Source organism: Vidua chalybeata, chromosome 2 (genome assembly GCF_026979565.1).
Source record: "Vidua chalybeata isolate OUT-0048 chromosome 2, bVidCha1 merged haplotype, whole genome shotgun sequence".
NCBI classification, from domain to species: Eukaryota; Metazoa; Chordata; class Aves; order Passeriformes; family Viduidae; genus Vidua; species Vidua chalybeata.
Window position 1 is genome coordinate 87,968,092 of NC_071531.1, and position 19,581 is coordinate 87,987,672.

General features: G+C 37.8%; 1 protein-coding gene across 3 annotated transcripts in view; it reads left to right on the forward strand.

Moving 5' to 3' along the window:
* The window catches only part of DDX10 (DEAD-box helicase 10), a 153,694-nt gene that overhangs the window by 84,316 nt on the left and 49,797 nt on the right, over positions 1 to 19,581 (forward strand). For all 3 annotated transcript variants that reach the window (XR_008429510.1, XM_053936178.1, XM_053936179.1), the window contains exons 14-15: positions 13,987 to 14,100; positions 16,295 to 16,456. Coding sequence is in view for 2 of the 3 variants with exons in the window: in XM_053936178.1 (XP_053792153.1) it covers positions 13,987 to 14,100; positions 16,295 to 16,456 (276 nt within the window). In the remaining variant the exon portion in view is untranslated. The remainder of the gene's footprint in view (positions 1 to 13,986; positions 14,101 to 16,294; positions 16,457 to 19,581) is intronic.

Here is a 19,581-nt window from a genome sequence, read left to right on the forward strand (position 1 = left end):
TTTGGATGGCAGAAATATCTTCCATCTCCAGCTGTTGAACCTTTTCTTGTGAATCTTCTGGTGCCTAGAGCTCCAGTCATAATGCCATTCCTATTCTATTTGCTTGTGCTTTCATGCAGCTTTCCTGCAATGCTGGCCTTGGTCTTACAATGAGGAAGAGGCAGGGATGACTGATCAGTGCCATGCATCTTCCCTTTGGTGGGTTCAGACCATTTTTTGCTGAAATCAGTGATGCATTTCCATTGAGTCTGGTTTGTGAAATTTCATCGTAAAATTTTTACGGATTTTCAGTAACAACAAGAAATGTCTAGGTCTAAGCTATATATTTTGGTGAATAGCTAACAAGGCATTTTTTCATGTGCTATCCCTGCAGACTTATTTTTCTGTCTATGCAGAAAATAAAGTCCACATTTATTCAAAACTAGTGCACCTAAATTTAAGGGAGAAGATGAGTATGTAATGTCCTACGAAGTTAATTTATGATGATGAAATAACTATAACAAGTAGATTATGTTATTTTCTTAACATCTCTAAAGTCCAGTGTGTTTCTCTAGAAATAATTACTAATCTGATTTCAGCTTGACTTTCTCCCAAGGATCTTTAAAATATGAGTGTTATGACTCAGATAGGATAACCAGAAAATAAGTTTTCCTAAAAGCTGGTAGCAAAGTTGTACATGCAGCTCAGGAGGAGAGACTCGGTGTTGGAGTGCAATTAATTGACTGCCATAAACCTTAGGACATTGTGTATTATTAATGATAGATGTTTGTTCCACTTTCAGAACAACTGTCATAAACTAATTGATCTTGACTTGGCCTAAGAAACTAGGGGTGCACACAGAGCAGGAACCATGGGCCTGCCTGAGGAGAATCAGTAGCACCCCGATAATTTGTCTTTCAGCACAGATCATTGTAGTCACTGTAGCAGTTCGAATCCTTGACCTCTCTTAACTCTTCGACCATTTTAGCATGAATTCTTTTAAATGTTCCACAGAAAGTTAAATGGGTTACTCCTGTTACATTGCCTTTATCTAAAGAATCAATAAACTTCTTTTTTTTTTTTTTTTGCAAATATATCTTTGGCATTCTTGTGCTGTAAGGTATTTCTTACTCCGATTTCCATTTCATTTTTGTAGTCCATCATTCCTCTAAAACTTGCTTTTCTACTTTGCATTCTTTTGTGTTCAATCTGAGGGCCTGTCATGGGCTGGTGTAGCCTGATTTCCTTGCCCATCACTGTTTCTTTTAAGTATTGCTATTTCCACTTTTAAATCAACTGTTACTTCCAGTAAGAAAGATTCCTTAAAAAAAAACCAAAAACCACAACTGTTAGAAGATTCTCTGTTAATGGGGATTACCTGAGTTAGTGGGGATTACCTGATCATTTAATGCCTGAATTGGAGGGGAAAATGACTTATGTTTTTTCTTCCAAATGGGTGGACAGCTTTCATATCCTCTTTGCTGGAAGCTCAGTTGCCTTTGCCCTTCTGGTCTTAGTGCCAGCTTTCTGCCAGTTCTAAATCCTTGGAGCAGCAGCTTTTCCTCTTTGGGGATGGACCAGTGCTAGAGAAGGGCAGCTGTGGAGTTGTGTAAAAGAACTGCAGGACCACTTCTGGTAGCATTTTAAGTCTCTATTGAATACATGGAAAGTCAAAATACTCAACCCTTTTTAAAGAAAAAGAATAATAGATGTGAAATATATTTCCTGATTATTATTGTGGTTTCTGCATCTGCCTTTAGTTGTGAAGAACTTCTGTCTGTTCAGATTATCCTTGATTCACATTTGGTTGAGAGGAACCAGCTCCATTCTTCTCAGGTTTCTTGGCAGCAGTGAGCAACTCCCTCAGCTGATTTCCCGTTCTTTCCTCTGGTTCCTTGGTGTTTTTCTGTGGGGTTACTGAGGAGGCCCTGATGTGCTTGGGCTCTGCTCTCCTTGTTTGGGAGCAAAATTTCACCAAGCTTCATCTTAAAGATAAACTCTCTCAGACCACCAAGCAATGTTGGCTCTTCTTGCTCTCTGTAGTAGTGGTGTGTCTGGGTGGAGGCAGGGGAATGGCTTCACTTGTGTCTGCTCCTGCACAGAGAGGAGCATCGCCTTCAGAGGCCTCTGAAGGGGAAGAGGAGGATGGGTCAATCAGAAGAGGAAATAAAGCTCGTTTAAAGACAGTGGTGGTTATCACACTAATTACTGCTGAAAAATGCACACTGGTCTAATAATCAAAACTCAGGGTTTTTTCTCAAAACATCTGCAGTCTTTGCTATTTGTGGTCACAGCCTGTGGAGAATATTTTTGTGGGTGGCAATTAAATGGGCATAGGTTGTGGTTTTAGCTTGTGCAAAAGGAGGGAGAGAGGGAGTTGAGATAATATATTTCTCTTTGCAAAGTAATGTTTTTGTTACTTTCTGATGATAGATCAGGAGAATGTAGCAAACAAAATGTTTTGAGAAGCTTCAGCCTTGGCAGCCGCTGCGTTCCTGGGGACAGGCCTGTGGCTTTTCGGGGAGAAAGGAAGGTCATGCTTATCACACAATAAAATATATTCAGCCTTAAAGAAAAACAGCAGGAAAGTTCAGTCTTCTCATCTCACCTTTTCATCTAAGTTTCTTCTGCAGAGTATTTTTAAGCCATAATTCTAACTATGTTTTGACTTTTATTTAAGCCTTGGCTGCCTTAATGATTATGCAGAAAAGTGGTTTTTTTCCTCTTTTTCCTTAGAATAACTGTGTCCTAACTCCTAGAAAATAGTCACATTAAACACAACGATCTTTATTTAACTAAAAAAGCCCCAAATTAATGAGTTCATTAAATGTCAGCTCAGCATTGCCTTCTGGCTCTATCATCCAGTGATTACGTTTCTCAGAATATTTAAATTTAACTGTCTTGCAGTAAGATATTAAGTGTGGACTTTGAGAGAAGGAGCAGTTTTCAGCAAAACTAAAGATATATAATGTCCAGAACATAGTATGTACTCAGCACACCTCAGGACTTAAGGATTCTTTTAATCTTTAGGGGAAGGGCAGCCTTTCATGTGGAAGATTAATGGGGGATGAATAAGCAGAATCTTTCACCTCCTCAAAACTTTGAAAATATCTTAACATCATCGTTGTTGGAGATCCATAATAGAACAAAAGTTGCAAAGCAAGTGAAATTTTCTTAGCTCCTCAACTCCACCTTAACGTGGTATGGGGTTTGGGTTGAATGTAGTTTTATTTGATTTAGGGCTTTTTATAGAAGTGACAGACAGGAGATGCCTAGGTTTGAAGTAATTTGTAATTTTGGCCAATATCAAATACATGATCATGCTCTCCATTTGCCAAGTTGTGCTGGAAATAGCATCTTCATGATAGCCTTTTCTTGCTCGCAGAAATGGCAACTCTGGAGGGTAAAGAGCAGTCAGCAACATAATGGGATTTGCTTGTTAATTGATGGTGCATCTACTTCTCTTGGCTGTAGAAGTCCTGGAGAATTTGTTGGTTCTGTGTGTTCCTTTTGGATTTTGTCAAAAGAAGATTTTGTTGTAAGGGTGCATACCTTGTAATGGCAGAGAGGAGTGGAATGAAGGCATTTTGTGCCTTGATCTGGCACTGCAATTACTAATGGGATTAATCGTTATCATATACTTCTTCGATATTTACAGTCTGAGGCAGTCTGAATTATTAGAATATCTTGACTTATACATGTTTCTTTGGAAATACATTTTTCTACCAACCCAGATGCTGAATATTAACAAAAGCTGTGTTAATGTGTCTGGTTTTGAATTGCAGTATTCTGGAATGTCTTCATCTTCATTGAGTCATGCATACTTGATTATAACTTAATTTAGTTTTTGCCTAGAAATATGTGAATGGTTCTGTGTTCTCTATTGCACCTCACTTAAATAAGCTGCATGAGAAGTGATGGCCTTGTGTTGCTAGAGGGCTAATGTTTTAGAAAGGGATGTTGTTGCTGCTTGTGCTCCCAGATAATGGAGGTTTTCAGCCTAATGCAATAGCTATACCGAAAAGTTCTCTGTTCCAGTGCATTAAATAGAGGTATCTTTCAGAGTGAGAGATTATCTAATTATTTTAACTCACAAGTTTCTCAAGCAGTGGATTTCTTCATGTTAGATTGTAAAATAATAAATATAGGGATTTTTTTTGGCCTCTATTTCTTGTATAATAGTCTTATACTTAAAGATTTAGAAAATGAGCTGCAGTGATTTTACAGATGAATGACAAAAACTGTTGGCATATACAGATAGAGTTGTGTTTACAATTACATAATTTATAGTCTGTAAATCAAATGTTTGTTTTGTGGGCTGGGGGGAGCTTGGCTCTTCACCAAAGCATTTACTGTTCTGTGGAGGAGTTGGAAAAATGTAATATAAAAATAAAAAGAAGCAAGCAGAGGGAGAGGGTAAGATAGGGAAGAAAAAAAGCATGAAAAATTGATTGTGCAGTGCTGCTCATTCATGGTTCCTTCTGGTATTCTGGGATTTTATATCAGGGTAAAACATTAACATTCTATTATTCAGTATAGAACATAAAAGCATGAAAGTTTTCTCATGAATGTAGACATGAAAATGCGCTTAAAATATACTTTCATGATTTGGTTTAAATTTTGTAGCTGTTAAACGCTGCTGTGAAGATGCAGGAATTGTATTTCAGGATTAGAAACTGTAGCCAGGCATTTCTAAAGTACCTGTAAAGAAACAAGAGGAAATGGTTAAAACAGAATTAAACTTGTTAAAATGAATGCAGAGGTATGGGAGTGTGTGGAAAAAAATAGTTTCTCTCATCTAAATTCATAGTTGGAAGTGCAGAGCTACTGATGGAACCCCCAATATCCTGAAAGAATAGTTTTATTGAAAATGTTGTGTCTTTGCCATTGTTTAAATAATTATGATTTTAAGTAATAATTGACAAAATAAGTCCAGTAAATTACAGTAAATGTTGCAATATCAACATATTTTTCTTAGTATTTGCTCTTTTTATCTACTTGTTAGAGAAACTTCATCCTCCATCTCTTTTTATCCTTTGCCAAAACTCCCATTTTTAAGTCTTGATACCAGCTGCTGGAATGAAGAGTCCTATATCACATGGAGTATGCATTCATTCCTAGGAAAAGGGTAACAATTTAGTGGGAGATAATTTTAGTTGTTTTCTGTGTTTTAGAAGTGTTCTAGAGAAATGCTGCTATGTGGCATCAGAAATAGGAGTAAGATTTATCACTGAAGAACCGTTTAATAAAGATTCCTGTACTTAAGCTTGGCCTTTCTCTGTGGTTGGAGATAAATACTGGACAGGGACCCATTTACTGGTGCCTATTTCTCCTTCTTTTCTACTATCATAGTCTGTATATAAGTAAGAACAATCTCCTAAATAAATGCCTTTTTAAAATATAAGAAATTATATCAAATTCCTGTCTAAACACAGTGCCAAGCTCATCATGTAAATATATTGAATAGAATATGGAATAGAATATATATATAATATTCCAGTTGTTCTAGCAAGTGGCAAGGTTTTCCCATTCTACCTCCTCATTTTATGTTGAACACTGAAATTTTAATCTTAAATTTAGTTATTTTCAACTTTCCTGGCTTAATTTAATCTGTTTGGAAGAACAGTAGTATACTGTGTAATAAGAAATCTATTCTCACCGAACTCTTGCACCCAAACACAAAACTGTAATGAAATTCGGATTCAGATGTAATCTCTTGTGCTGACAGTAATCAAAACCATCATGTAAGAGTGTGGTTGCCATACTTCAGGTCTGTCTTTGCTGTGGTTTATTTCATCTGTATCTCTTTGATCTGAAAGGCAATTTTAACTGGAGCACAGTAGTGTGGTGAGCTGCTGGTTTGGTGGTCTTTGTCTGTAATGTGATGTGCTGGTTTTGGGTGGGATAGAGTTAATTTTCTTCATAACACTTGAGTATGGGGCTGTGTTTTGGATTTGAGCTGGAAACTGTCAATAACACAGGGATGTTTTCATTACTGCTGAGCAGGGCTTTCACCAAGCCAAGGCTTTTCTGCTCCTCACCCCATCCCACCAGTGAGGAGGCTGAGGGTGCACAAGGAGCTGGGAGGGGACACAGCCGGAACAGCTGGCCCCAGCTGATCCAAGGGACATTCCAGACCTTATGGCATTGTGCTCAGCATATCAAGCTGGGGGAAGAAGAAGGAATGGCTTGGGACATTGGGGTGATGGTGTTCGTCTTCCCAAGTCACCATTATGCATGGTGGAGCCCTGCTCTCCTGGAGATGGCTGAACACCTGCCTGCCCATGGGAGAGGGTGAATGAATTCTTTTGTTTGCTTTGCTTGCATGCATAGCCTTTGCTGTAGCTATTAAATTGTCTTTATCTCGACCCAGGAGCTTTTTCATTTTTATACTTCTTGATTTTCTCTGCCATGCTGATGCAGGGGGAGTGAGTGAGTGAGTGGCTGCACTGGGGTTTGTTGCTGGCTGAGGTTAAGTCACGACATATGGTTAACAATACTGAGTAGTGGTTATTAGAATGTTTTGTTATTTACACTACTTTTGTTTCTCCTGTTGCTGTTATTTTGAAATTATTCATGTCTATGCTATTCTTTGTGCTGAGTGCTGTTTTTCTTTTGAATACCAACCTTGATCTTTCCTTCATAACTGTTACTGTAAAAGCCATATGCAGTCCTTGATGTTTCTCCTCTCCTATAAAATAGTCTCTTTTTAAAATCAACATTATTTCACTACATTTAGAAAGGAAATAATTAATAGATGTAGTAAGTAATTTAGTTGTCTAGAGTTTCCCAGATCAAACTGTGATATTATGTAAAGATTTACCAACCAATAACTTCAGCTTCTTGCTTTTTTCAGTATCTTGCTTGAAATCTTGCATGATACTAGTTAAAAAAAACCAAAATAACACACACACAAACAACCTGAAGAAAGAACACCCCAAACGAAAAAGACCCCCATCAATCCAGCCTTTTAAATTAAGCCACCACTTGAAAAATGGAAGATAATGTTGATCTTCATACTTGATTAATGGCTATAAGAGTTCATAAAGAAGCAAAAGAAAACAAGTAAGGAGTGTTGTTTTTTGCTTTTGAGTATGTCTACCTATTTCCAGATTTTCACAACTGCTGTGGCAAAAGCTCTTCTCAGTGACTTCTACCAATGCTATGCAAGTTGTTTGGATAGTGTCTGTGAACTTAAGCTTCCTAATTTTTAACAATTAAAAAGTAAAAACTTAGAATACTTCACCAAAGCACAATTAGCTACACTTGTGTTACATAAAAAGTAGAACAACAACACAGGCTAACTAAAGAAGCCTGTTTTCCTAGGGAAGAATGATGGAGTTCTTTTGTGGAAGCAGCTTTGCTCTGCTGCTTCTCAGTGACTTTGGCTTGTTCTGATGTTCACAACTGTGCAAAGTGGGCCATGGTTTGTGAGCAGTCAGCAGAAATTAGGAAGGACAGAAATAGCTGTCATTTAGAGAAGTGGACTGGAAATCAAAATAAAGACCACCTAGCTACCACAGATCATGAAGAAAAGCAGCATCATTGCATCCCCTTGTGGTCATGCCCCATCCTAGGATTTTTGGCTCTTTGGTCCTCTATACTCAATAGGAATCAAATTATATTATCAAGAGGAAGCTTTTTGGTGTTTAGCATTTTGTAGGTACTTGAAGTAAAATGGACAGGACTTCAGAGTCTGACTATTTTGCTTCTCTTGATGTTTTCTGTCTTATCTGTAGTAATTGTGTGCGAGGAGTGAAGTTTATAACTCACTGCTGCTTCTGTGATATTTTAGATATTTTTCAGGAGAAATGAAAACTTCCCTCGAAACTCCTCTCTCCTCCAAGCCTTGTAGTCTGAATTTGGGAAGTTTATGGGGTTGGGATGTAATGCTTTATGGTGAGGCTGCTTTAGATTAGTGACTGGAGGGTAGTATTTTCAAAGTTCTGTGGTGCCTGCTGGATGAAAACATTCTCTGCTTTCCATGGCACAAAGAGGAGCCCAGTGCTCTTCTTTGTCTAAGGTTTGATCGCTTCAGTCTGGAAGCCTTCTGTGGGGAATGACATCCAAGTCTGAACGCAGTAGCTCAACAGAGAGACTAATGTACTTGGTGATACTGCAAATGTCATAATGCTTGCTCCTCTTGTGTGCAGTTTCTTCAAAAAATACAAAACAAGACTGTGAAATTGAGTCCCACATTGATTTTTGTTTGTCAGAGGCAGTTGCTGTTAAATTATTGGTAAACAAATGTAATGATGTTGAGAGAGACTGGACAATAGTTCCAGGTACAGCACCATTCTTCCTAGGAATTGTATGATACAAGCAGGAGGGAGAAGAAAAGCTCACAAACCCTCTAGAAATGCAGTAATGCTTGTTTTAGCTTATGGGGCTGGAGAATTGATTCTGGGTTTTTTGGGTTTTTTCCTATTGATATTTTACCCTGCCACATTATTGTGGCAGGGTAAAATATCAGTAGGAAAAAACTGTCTTTAGACAGCTTTTGTGGTGAGTCCTGTCTTTAGACAGCTTTTGGAGTGAGTATTCTGTGCTTGCTTTCAAAAGTGTGTTGAGGTGAAATTAAAAATAAAATTACAGTTAGAAACAAAATAACTTCAAGGTGATGATGGGTAACACTCCAAATGTCAAAGTACATGTGTTTTGTCTTGGTTATGGTAAGATACTGTTGTTAGATCCCGAGTTACTGAGGATTACATGCTCAAAACTATCTATTGACTTTAAAATTGTATTAAAAGAAAAAATATTACAGTAGCAAAATTTACTGATGGCTGTGTTTCTGTGCTCTGTCTCTTCAGAAAAATATTGTAATTGGAAAAATAGTAAATCTTATTTCTTAAACTTGTCAGTGTCTTCATTTAGAAAACATTTTGTTGTTGATTCAGCTTAAGAATATCAGATGTTTTAAGCTAGAAATCAAAAGCCCACTCCTTTTTGGAAAAAAATAGAAAAAAACTTGCATATTAGCTGTATTGTTCCTGATTCTATATCAAAATGCTTGAATTTTCTGTGCCTGTAAGAGCTTGGTTTTATTGTTACTTATTAAATAATCCAGCAAGCCATCTGGCATGTATAAAAGGAAAAAGAAATTTCGGCTTTAGATTAGTAACAGTAGAAAATCCCCCAATTTTGGAGCTGATCCTATATTTTATGGATTTTTTATAAACTTGAGTGACTCTTAACTTATAATGTTTAAGTGTTATATATCATTTTAAAGAAGCTAATTATTGTCCTGGTTTTGTTGGATCAGTTTAACTATTGCCACATCTTTATAGAAGAAAAGATGAGATTTGAAGTCCTGTTGTATTGGGCATAAGGCAAAATGTACCTGGTGGTGAGCAGCAGGTAGCCTCTTCTCATTGACAGAGAGGGGTGTGTGCACCAGCTGGTGCTTAAACTGCTGTTAACAACTTGAGTTCAAATGCAGAATTCCTTTGGTATCTTAACAGCAGCATGAAAACCCATGCCCAGATCACCCATGATGTTTTTTTTTGGATCCGATGGAATAATTTAGCTTTAGAAATGGATTTATTGAGGTAAATAGTAGTTGAGCAGGACCTGCAATGAGCTGATCACTGTGGACAGCAGCTGTGCCCTCTCAGCTTTAAAATGCCCAGGTCCATGGCTTGCTCTGGCACTAGAAGCAGGGTCTAGTTGTCAGCAGAATCCTTCCATTCACTTTCATCTGCTGATGTGATGGTACTTCTGCCTGCAAAGCCTGTGACCCCAGATTCCAGCTCTTCACTGGGCAGAGAGGAGTCAGGACTCCTGCTACCTTTGTATTCTCTACGGAACTTAAGGTTAACAGATGGCAGGAATCTTCTGGCAGCCCGCAGCAGTTGGTGGTGCCTGCTGCTCTGGTGAGCTCTTAGTTAAGAGATGAAGCCGTAGAGAATGTCAGCCTGCTGCTTGTCCGTGCTCAGGTATCTCATAGTGCGAAAGATGAAAATGGGAAATGAGTAAGCAGAGTGGCTTGAAAATACAGGGAACCAAGGGTTAGCTCTGAATATTAGGAAAGTCAGAGGTCCAGTGGTGTTTCACTTTTAAAACAGATGAATCAGACTCCTGCTAGATGGGAAATTGATGCTTCAGTGTAGCTGTTCAAATGTGAAGTCAAAGTAAAGATAGGCAGTGGCATTAGAAATTTGGGTGAGGGGGTCACAGGGTGTCATGGATTGTTGAGGAGGCCATGAGCTCAGATGGATTTAAACAACCCATCCTGCATCAAGACTTAAACCACTTGGAGAAACATCTGGCATAGCTATGTTCAATATAAAGCAGCAACCACTGAGGCAGGAAGTAGGGCAAGAGGCTCTTGGAGTGTGGGGAGTAGATCCTCTGAAAGATTCTACTGGAGATAAATGGAGGGAGAGGGTTAAGTGACAGAAGAGAGACGCTTTAGGATTATGTAGGGACTCCAGAAGAATGTGAGAGAGATCCCCATAAGGGAACTAAAGCAGCATGTGTGGGACCCTATACACTCTATACACTCTGTGGCTGATCTGCCTGACTCTTACCCTGGTCTATGTAGCCTGCCCCTTGGAACAGGGAAACTACGTCAGAAACCACTGCCCTAACACACCAAAGGTCCCTTCTTCTACTGCTGAATACCGAAGTCATGTAGTTTGGAAAATTGTGCCTACATCTGTGACTAAAATGTTTTAATATCTGAGCCCATCTGGTCTTAAACTATGAGTCAGTCAGGGGAATATCTCTGAAGCTGAAGGAGCCTTGATAGCCATCAACTTTGAAGTGTGCTCAGAAAGCTAAACTATCAGTGTACTGGGTTGACCCCGACTGAATGCCTGACACCCACCAAAACCTCTCTGTCTCGGTGGACAGGAAAGAGAAAATATAACAAATGGTTCGTGGGTTGAGATAAGGACCAGGAGAGATTGCTCAACAAATATCATCACAGGCAAAACAGACTTAAATTAGAGATATTTAATTAAAGTTATTGTTAACAAAATCAGAGCAGGATAATGAGTAGTAAAATCAGACCTTTAAAACACCTTCCCTGCACCCCTCCTTCTCAGCTCTACCTCCTCCTCCCCAGTGGCAGAGAGAGACAGGGAATGGGGACTGTGGTCAGTTCATCACATGTTGTTCCTGCCACTGCTTAGGGAAAGGAGTCCTTCCCTTGCTCCTGTGTGAGGTTCCTTCCAAGGGAGACAGGTCTCCATGAGCTTGTCTGATGTGAATCCATCCCATGGGCAGCAGTTCTCTGTGAACTGCTGCAATGTGGGTCAGTCCTTCAAGGAGAGGCTCCTCCAGCATGGGTCACAAGTCATACCAGGAAACCTGCTCCAGCATGGGCTCCTCTCTCCACAAGTTTGCAGGTCCCTGCCAGGGGCCTGTTCCAGCACAGGCTTCCCATGGGGTCACAGCCCTCTGTCAGGCATCCACCTGCTCTGGTGTGGATCTCCTCCATGGGCTCCAGGTGGATTTCTGCATCCCATGGTCCTGTAGGGGCTGCAGGGGCACAGCTGCCTCCCCATGGTCTGTGCCATGGGCTGCAGAGGAATCTCAGCTCGATGCCTGGAGCACCTCCAGCCCCTCCTTCTGCACTGACCTTGGTGTCTGCAGGGCTGTTCCTCTCACATGTTCTCACTGCGCTCTTCTCTGGCTGCAGTTACATCTGTGCCATGACTTTTTTGTCCCTCTTCTTTAATATGTTATCACAGAGGCTTTACCATCACTTCTGCCGGCCCTTGGCTGACAGCACGTTCGTCTTGGAGCCAGCTGGCTCTGACCCTGCTGGACATGGGGAAAGCTTCTGGCAACTTCTCATAGAAGCCACCCTTATAGCCCCTCCGGTACCAAAAGCTGACCATGCAAACCCAATGCAGTGTCCTAATAACAACCTCAGTTTAATTATCTAGAGAGTGTGTAGTGTTTTATACTCATGCTTTTTTTCTGTAAGTTTTTAAAATTTTGATGCCTTTGTGTAATGCTACACAAGGAATATTATAAATCTGCCAGATTCACCCATTGGTCCTACACTATGCTTTTTGAGTCTATAGTGAGGGAATTTAGCTTCCCATTTTTTTCTTCTCTTCCTCTTGGTCTTTCTATTTGTTTGGAAATTTTGTACTATCCCATTTTTTCCCATGCAACTTGACAGTATCAAACTCAGAGGAAGGAGGGGGGAACAAGGTACAACTGGAAATGTTGCCTACGTGTGCATGTAAAGACAGCTTATTGGATATTTGTGCTCCTTAGCTGGGAAAACCTATTTTAAAAAATGTAAACAGCTGAAATTCACAGTTAAATACAATTTTGCAAAATACTGGTGTACCAATTTCAATCTTACGGTAATTTTTTTATAGTAGCATATTACACTGGTACCAATAATATTGGCAGTGCAGAAATAAAGGATTGTTTATTTAAAAAAGAAAGCCAAAAGCAGCTGCTGAAAGAAAATGCTGTGTTAGTGAATACTGTTGTCCCACCACCTTGAAGTACATCTCTCTTTAAATTCTTCATCTAGACAACTCCTGTTGTTCTACTAAGTAGTCTGTATTTTGAGGTAAGGGTTTATAGTAATGCAGATTGTGAAACAGTTTGTTTGTAGGGTAAGCAGCAGTAATTAGGGAGTAGCACAGCTTTCTGAGCTGTTACAGATGTACCTAACCTGTGGTAGCTGCACAGTGCAGCAAAAATAATTTGACAATACTGAGGACAAAAGTGCTGCTACTCTTACTATTTTCTATAATAGATATGGTCATTACTTGATATCACAGCATAGTAGCTGTCACAAGCCATTTTTCCTGTTAGGAGGACCATAATTTTTCTCTTTTATAGTTCATATTTCAGTGCATTAGTGTGCTGACCATAATGACAGTGACTTTCTGAGTTAATGTTTTTTTGCTTCCTTTTATAGTGGATTTTGTATAAAACGTGGAAACTGATTAAAATGACCAAAATAAAAAATGAAAGTGAGAAAAAGTTTAGTTTTTCCTTTTTCTTTCTTGTTGCTTTTGCTGCTTTCTGTTATTTATTAGAAGTTGAGAGAGTTTTAGTGACTGTTTTTCAGGCACTTATTTCTGAGTAGTGGAGAGATTGCAGTCTTTATAGGATGATGAATGAGTCGTGGGCCTTCCTCTACGGAGTGTCCACATATTCCTTCAGAATATTTTTGCTATAAAATAGTTTTGTAATATCAGTTACTGCTTAAAATGTCCTCTGTGTATTGTGCCCTGGTAAATGCTGGAACACATTCAGCCTTTGTTCTAAGGGAGATGTCTTGGAAGAAGAGTTGGGAGTGGTGAATCTCCACATTCTTTAGTTCCATGATGTTGCCACTAGATGAGTGCCCTGGGGAAACACAGATAGGCCATCTGTGGATTTCACAATTTCTGTGGATTCATTCATTAGTTGCTCTGGAGTCTTCACCACTTTTTTCTCACTACTTTCTTTTATGATGCTGGTAACTTCTGTGATATTTAAATGGTATTTAATTCTAAGTTTGGTAAACATCTCCTGGATGTTCTGCAAAAGACAAAAGTTATGAAGTAGGAGTATTCTTGCATCGCCATTTGTGGTATTCATTGACACAGCTCAGACTGGTTTACTGCGGTGCCTGGGACAATGTGGTGACAAATGAGAGGAAATTGGTATCTGATCAGTTGTAGTTACTGGCTTCAAGTCAGTTATACTGTATTTCTTGTCTAATAGGGCTTGCTAGCAGCATAAGCTGGTGCATCTAGTGTCCATGTTTTTAAAAGGTTAGTGAGATTTGAATGAGCCAGGTGTCCTGGCACTGGCAGGATTTAAATTATGTGAAATTTTTATTAGGGTAACTGAATTTCTGATGATGCAGCCTGCTTAAAACGCTTTTATGAAAAGATGTGCTGGCTGATTTTTACTGGAAATTAATCTTACTCCTGTTTTAGGAATTAAATTTTAATACATCTAATTACTTTTAAGAAAGTTTGACGTATATACTCTATGACTAGCAAAAAACTCATAAGAAAACTTTCTTTTATGCAGACCACATCAAAATTAAAGATGAAGAAAAAAACAACTAAGACCCAAGAAGCCAAAAAAATCTTGAAGAAGAAGTTTAAAGTTAACACAAAAATAGTTTTTACGGAAGATGGAGAGGTAAGATCACTTAAAAGTAATTGTATTTTGGTGGGAATTGAAGTTGTAGTTTCTATAAAGTCAAAATGTACTTTGTATAAAAAGACACACTTCTGAAAAAATGTGCGGTATTTGTAATTGGCTTACATTTTGCAAAGGAGTTCAGCTGAATTTAGAATTCAGTTCCAGTGAGAAAAAGAGAAATGTTGAGCACTGACCTCTTTTTATCTTTGTATGTGTAAGATACTTGTATGAGAGCTGTAAGTGGATGTACAGAACTGTATCTCTTTTCTGCCTTCTGAAATCTTCAATTCCAGCTGGAATCAAGAGCATGGTTTTTGTTCTTTCAGGAATGTAAAACAGTTTTCCTGTCGCTGTTTGCCAAAGCTCCCCAAACTCTTGAATTAATGTACTGGAATTAAAAGAAGACACTGGTTTTATTCCCAGCATTCACTATTTCTAGATTAAAAATTTTGTTAGAAAAGCCAAGGAAGTACCAAATTTTGGCCTACTGGTGCTGATGTAGCAGTGCTTGGAGATTTGCCAGTTATCTGATTTGTTTTTTTAATAGAACAATAGAAAAATTTATTGACTTTATACTGAAAGGAACTATTGTGGATGCTAGTCACTCTAGCGTTTCCCTGTGGAAATAACCTCACTAGCAAGTGTCTACATTCCATGAACTTTTCTATAATTTTATTTTACAGCTTCAGATGCTGTGCATGTTGTTTTTCCATTTCCAGCACTAAGTTAAAAAGTAGGGTGGTTTTTTTCCCTCTTTATAATAATTTCAGTAAGGCATAAACTGAAAGAGAGGTCACTTTTACAAGTATATAATTTGCTTTTTTTCTGACAAAATAAAGCATTTTATATTGCAGGTGAAGGGAGTGTAGCCATATACATAATTACTAACATTAGACAAAATGTAAAAGGTTTCAGAGGTTGCCCCATTGACCGAAAACTACAGTGCCAGATATTTTTAGATATTCAGAAGCTGTTTTCTCAACTTAAAATTCATATGCAGATATTTTAGGTATCTATGCAATGAAGCAAAAAGGAGGAAGAACGGAGAGAAAAACAATCACAAAGATTGTAGTTTGAAAAGCAATACAATAGAAAAGGGTTGACATTTAAGGAAACACAAAATTTGCATCTTTGGACGTTGTTCTTGCATTTTTTTCCCTGAGCTGTGTAAAATTGTGCATTGAAATTTTACTGTTCTATTCCACCTGCTTCTCTTTGATAAAGTCCTCTAAAAATGTATCTTTCTAGAAAATACAACTACGCAAACTGAATTTTACAAAAGGATATGAAACAGTGGGTTGGATTTATCTGTACCTGTTAAATAAACAGCCTGTGTGCATTAGGAAGTTCTAAATGTGTTTGATTTTGCATTTGTACTGAAAGGCATTCTATATTTCCTGCCATGTACTTTCCTTTCAAGAGTTAGTACTTTACCAGTCCATGAACAAGAATGATTTTGCAAAGATTTTCCCTTGAAGGTGTGTGCTCATACCATGAGGTACAAGCTACTAGGTCATAAGATAGATGGGAATATTTTTTGGTGAACATGCAGTCTTTGTCTTGAATTCAGAGTTTCAGATATTTAAGGAAAGCTGGATGTGTTCAGTGTGTCATCCATCAAACATTTCATCAGCATGAATCATCAAACATTTCCAATCCAGTCTTAGTACAGCAATCAAAAAACCCTTCCATGTCTTTTCTCCTTGCTTCCCTCAAAACATGAACCTGCAGTAATGCTTTTTTTTTTTTTTTTTGGTGTACTCTGGAATAAAGACTTGTCTAATTTTTGTCTTGGTTAATATGTTGGAATGTTGATTGTTTACATGAAAGGTACTGTTTAGATTTACTCACATTTTTTCTGAGAGTCATTTCTTGAAAGCAAGTAGTTTTTCTCCCCAGATGAATAGCAGGATTAGAAATTACTTGTTCTAATCAGGAAAGAGGACAAAATAAGGGAAGAGATTCAAGTGATTTTACTAAACAGTAATGTGGTGTAATGGAGACACTGCTGTAAAATAATAATTTTAAACAGAATGTGATGTTAAATAAGGTTTGTTAATGTGTTTCCTTTGCAGATGACTTTTTTATTTAGTGTGGAAAAAGAATGTATTGGAATATTTAGGGCACCAAAAGTGTGATGTGGAAAAAATTACTCTAACCATTATTTTTCTTGCTGGCATCTCTAATTCAGTTAGTGCAGCAGTGGCCACCTGTGCAAAAATCCAATTTGGCGCAAGCAGATGAGGAAGATGATGCCAGTGGTATCAACCTAGATAAAGCAAAAGAAATCCTGCGTGAAGAAGACAAATTTGACAAAGAAGAATACAGGAAGAAAGTAAAGGAAAAACATAGGGTAAGTTGATTTCTACCTCAATTACTGAATTATAAAAATACTGTGCTGTGGATTGCTCAGTGAGGAAAAATACTTAAATACATTGTGAAATAAGTGTAGTACAAGTTCATTTAAGTTCTTCAGTTTTCTTCAGGACTACACTGCTCACAGGAAAACTGTTTTAATATAAGTAGCTGGATAGCACAAAGCCTTATTCAGCATTAAGTGTTGGTAACAGTAGAGTTTTATTTACAACTTTAAAGTTTGGTGAATTTAGTAGGAGTATTGTTTTTTTTTTTTTAAGCAGTGTTTAGTGGAAGGGTTTGTTTCACCAAAAGAAAGTATTGTTAGGCATATGTGCTCTAAAACCTTCTGTCAGTGAGAGTAAGTCTGAAATGTCTTCAGACTACCATTTGCTCCACATTTAGTGTCACATTTCAGCTAGGCCAAAGTGTTAACTTTTTGTGTCACTGTGCTTAGGGCTATCAGAATTTACTTAATGAATTACTCGAACTACATGACAGATTTTGGCTGTGACTTGAAAAGATCAGTATCTGCAGTCTGGCTTCTCTCTGGTGTTTAAAAACCTTTAAAAGTTGCAGACCACAAGTTTTCCAGCTACTTCGCTATTCTTTGTTATGGACCAAGGCAGGGTTTTCTGACCTTGCTGTGTACCTGTCATATAGAACACAGCTGTATGTCTTTGAGCTCAGGGGTCATTCTGTTAATACATGTGAGATAGGTATGGCATTCTCCAGATGACGGATGCATGTAAGATCCCAGCCTATGTGTTTTTAAAGGCTTGATTTATACTCAAAGCTTCAAATTTCCAAAGTGTTAGTAAGCGCTGTTTTATTGTCTTGCTCTGTAAATGCTGACTTAATTCAGTTTGACTTTCCACTGATTGTAAGTAGTTAGTGCAAGATTTTCCAGTGTTTGTGAGAGTATGAATTTGAACAAAATAATTTGGAAGGAATTTGTGAAAGCTTCAAGTTATATTTCGGCTATGAAGTATCCTAGCTAATGTCAAAGCATGCTTCACACATTTAATGTGAAAGTCTGCTCCTCTAGTCCTGTTGCAGTCATTTGACAAATACAAAAAATCTCACATTATTTTTAGCAAAGGGTTCCAATTGATAAGAGGTGAAAAGAAATCATGTTTGCTGTGCCCTAAGTGAAATAATAGTCAAGTTTACAGAAAACAGTGCAATCAGATTTCAAGGATGCACTTAATGAACAGGGAAGGAGGGACTGATTGTATGACTTTGCAGTCAATCTCTTATTCACTAGCAGATTCATACACTTTGAGTAACACTGTTGTAGGTTTGACATCAGACTTCAATGATAAAATACTTCATCTATTGGTCTGTTAACACAGCTTCATTGTTATAGTTCTGAGGAGAGCAAATGATGTTGACCAGATATTTACCTACAGTGAAGAAAAATATTTCAACTGTGGAGATACTATGAAAAGAGAATGCCTCTTTTCAAAACAGAGTCAGACATTAACAGACTGGCCACATCAATGTCATGGGGTTGTTTTGTAATTATGGAAAGTGTCATATGTGAAGCTTCTTGGAGATTAGTGCATGAGTGTTTTTCACACTCCAGCTATTATCCTTTATGAAATGAAATAAAATAAATAAATTATAGTATATGAAAAAGAAGGAAATAGATTTTAAAAAAAAGACCTCTGTTTGACATCCTGTGAAATTATTGTCTAGTATTAAGGGCTGCCATTCAGTCATTGCATGACTGACACACATCTGACGTTGTTCAGATTTTTTATTTGAAACTTTACAGTTTGAAAAATACTTCATATGTAAATTCTCTGTACATAATGAAGTATTCAGTTACCTGGTTGTCATTTAATTTTTGTTACAGTGTTATAACAGTTTAAAATTACAACATCCAAATTTAAATGAGATGAAACTTGCAAAGAAAGAAGGGGCAAGAAGGTGATAGGTTTTACTCTGGTAAAACCTCATTTGCCTTTCCATTGTCTCACTAACCTTTGTGGTTAAAGATGAATCTCTCTCCTCACTACTGAAGGCATTCAGGATAACAATTCATTTCATGTATTAATTAATACAGGCTATATAAGGTAAGGCTGACATACAGATTGATTCTCTTGTGCTTCCTTATTACTAAGTCATCCATTTATGTTTGGGATTCTTGACAGTCAACTGTTGCTGCTTAGGAACCAGCTGTAGTAGTAATTATAGGGAAAATATGCTGAGTCCTGCTCTTTTGTCCCATCCAAGGAGAGACAGGCATACCTCCTTCCTTTTGGGTCATCTTAAGCTGGTCCTGTGATCAGAAGATGCCTTCTTCCAGTGATTCATGAAGAAGCTACATAGTTACTAGGTAGAGAAGATACTACTCAATTTTTTCATTACCAGAAAATATGTAATTTTTAAAATTCACACTGTAGGGGGAAGTTCTATGGCATAATTCAGAAATCATAGGTAAGTGTCATAGATAAACATTATTTTAGCCATTTCAGCCATTGTTTTTTCACTGATGATTTTGGAATTTATTGTGTTGTTGATGGGATAAGTCATCTGTCCTTCATTAACAAAAGAATGCCAGGGGAAAATTTGAACTGCCTCACAGTAAAAGCGAGTTACATGGCCATTGACTTCCCAATGGTATTTAAAAATTCTCCCACCTCATAAGGTTTCCCTTACCAAAAGATAATAACTTGGGAGCAAATACTAGTTGAGTTTGAATCTTTGGCTTACATCTCAGTGATATGAAAGAACTGTGCAGGTCTGTGTATCATGATTATGCTGAAGAAGCCTGATCAGGTGCCGGATGATTGTCTGAATTTGCTATTAAAAGTTTGGTTGTTTATGAAAGCCTGACAAGCAAGTGGTCTAAGTAATTTTTTGCCCTCATCTGGAAGGAGAGGTTGAAACCTAAAAGATGAGTATTCAAATGTGTTACCAGTAAAGCATGTGAGAGAAGTAAAAAGACTAGGAGACTTTATTTTCATGACTTTGGATTTTGTGTAAGGGTGAATGTCTTAGTGCCCTTTCTTGTGTCATTGAAAGAGGAGCTTTTTAAAGTCACATATTTTAATCCCATCTTATATATCCCTTTGCTGGCTTTCAGCAGAACCCTTCATAAAGTCCTAAATCCAT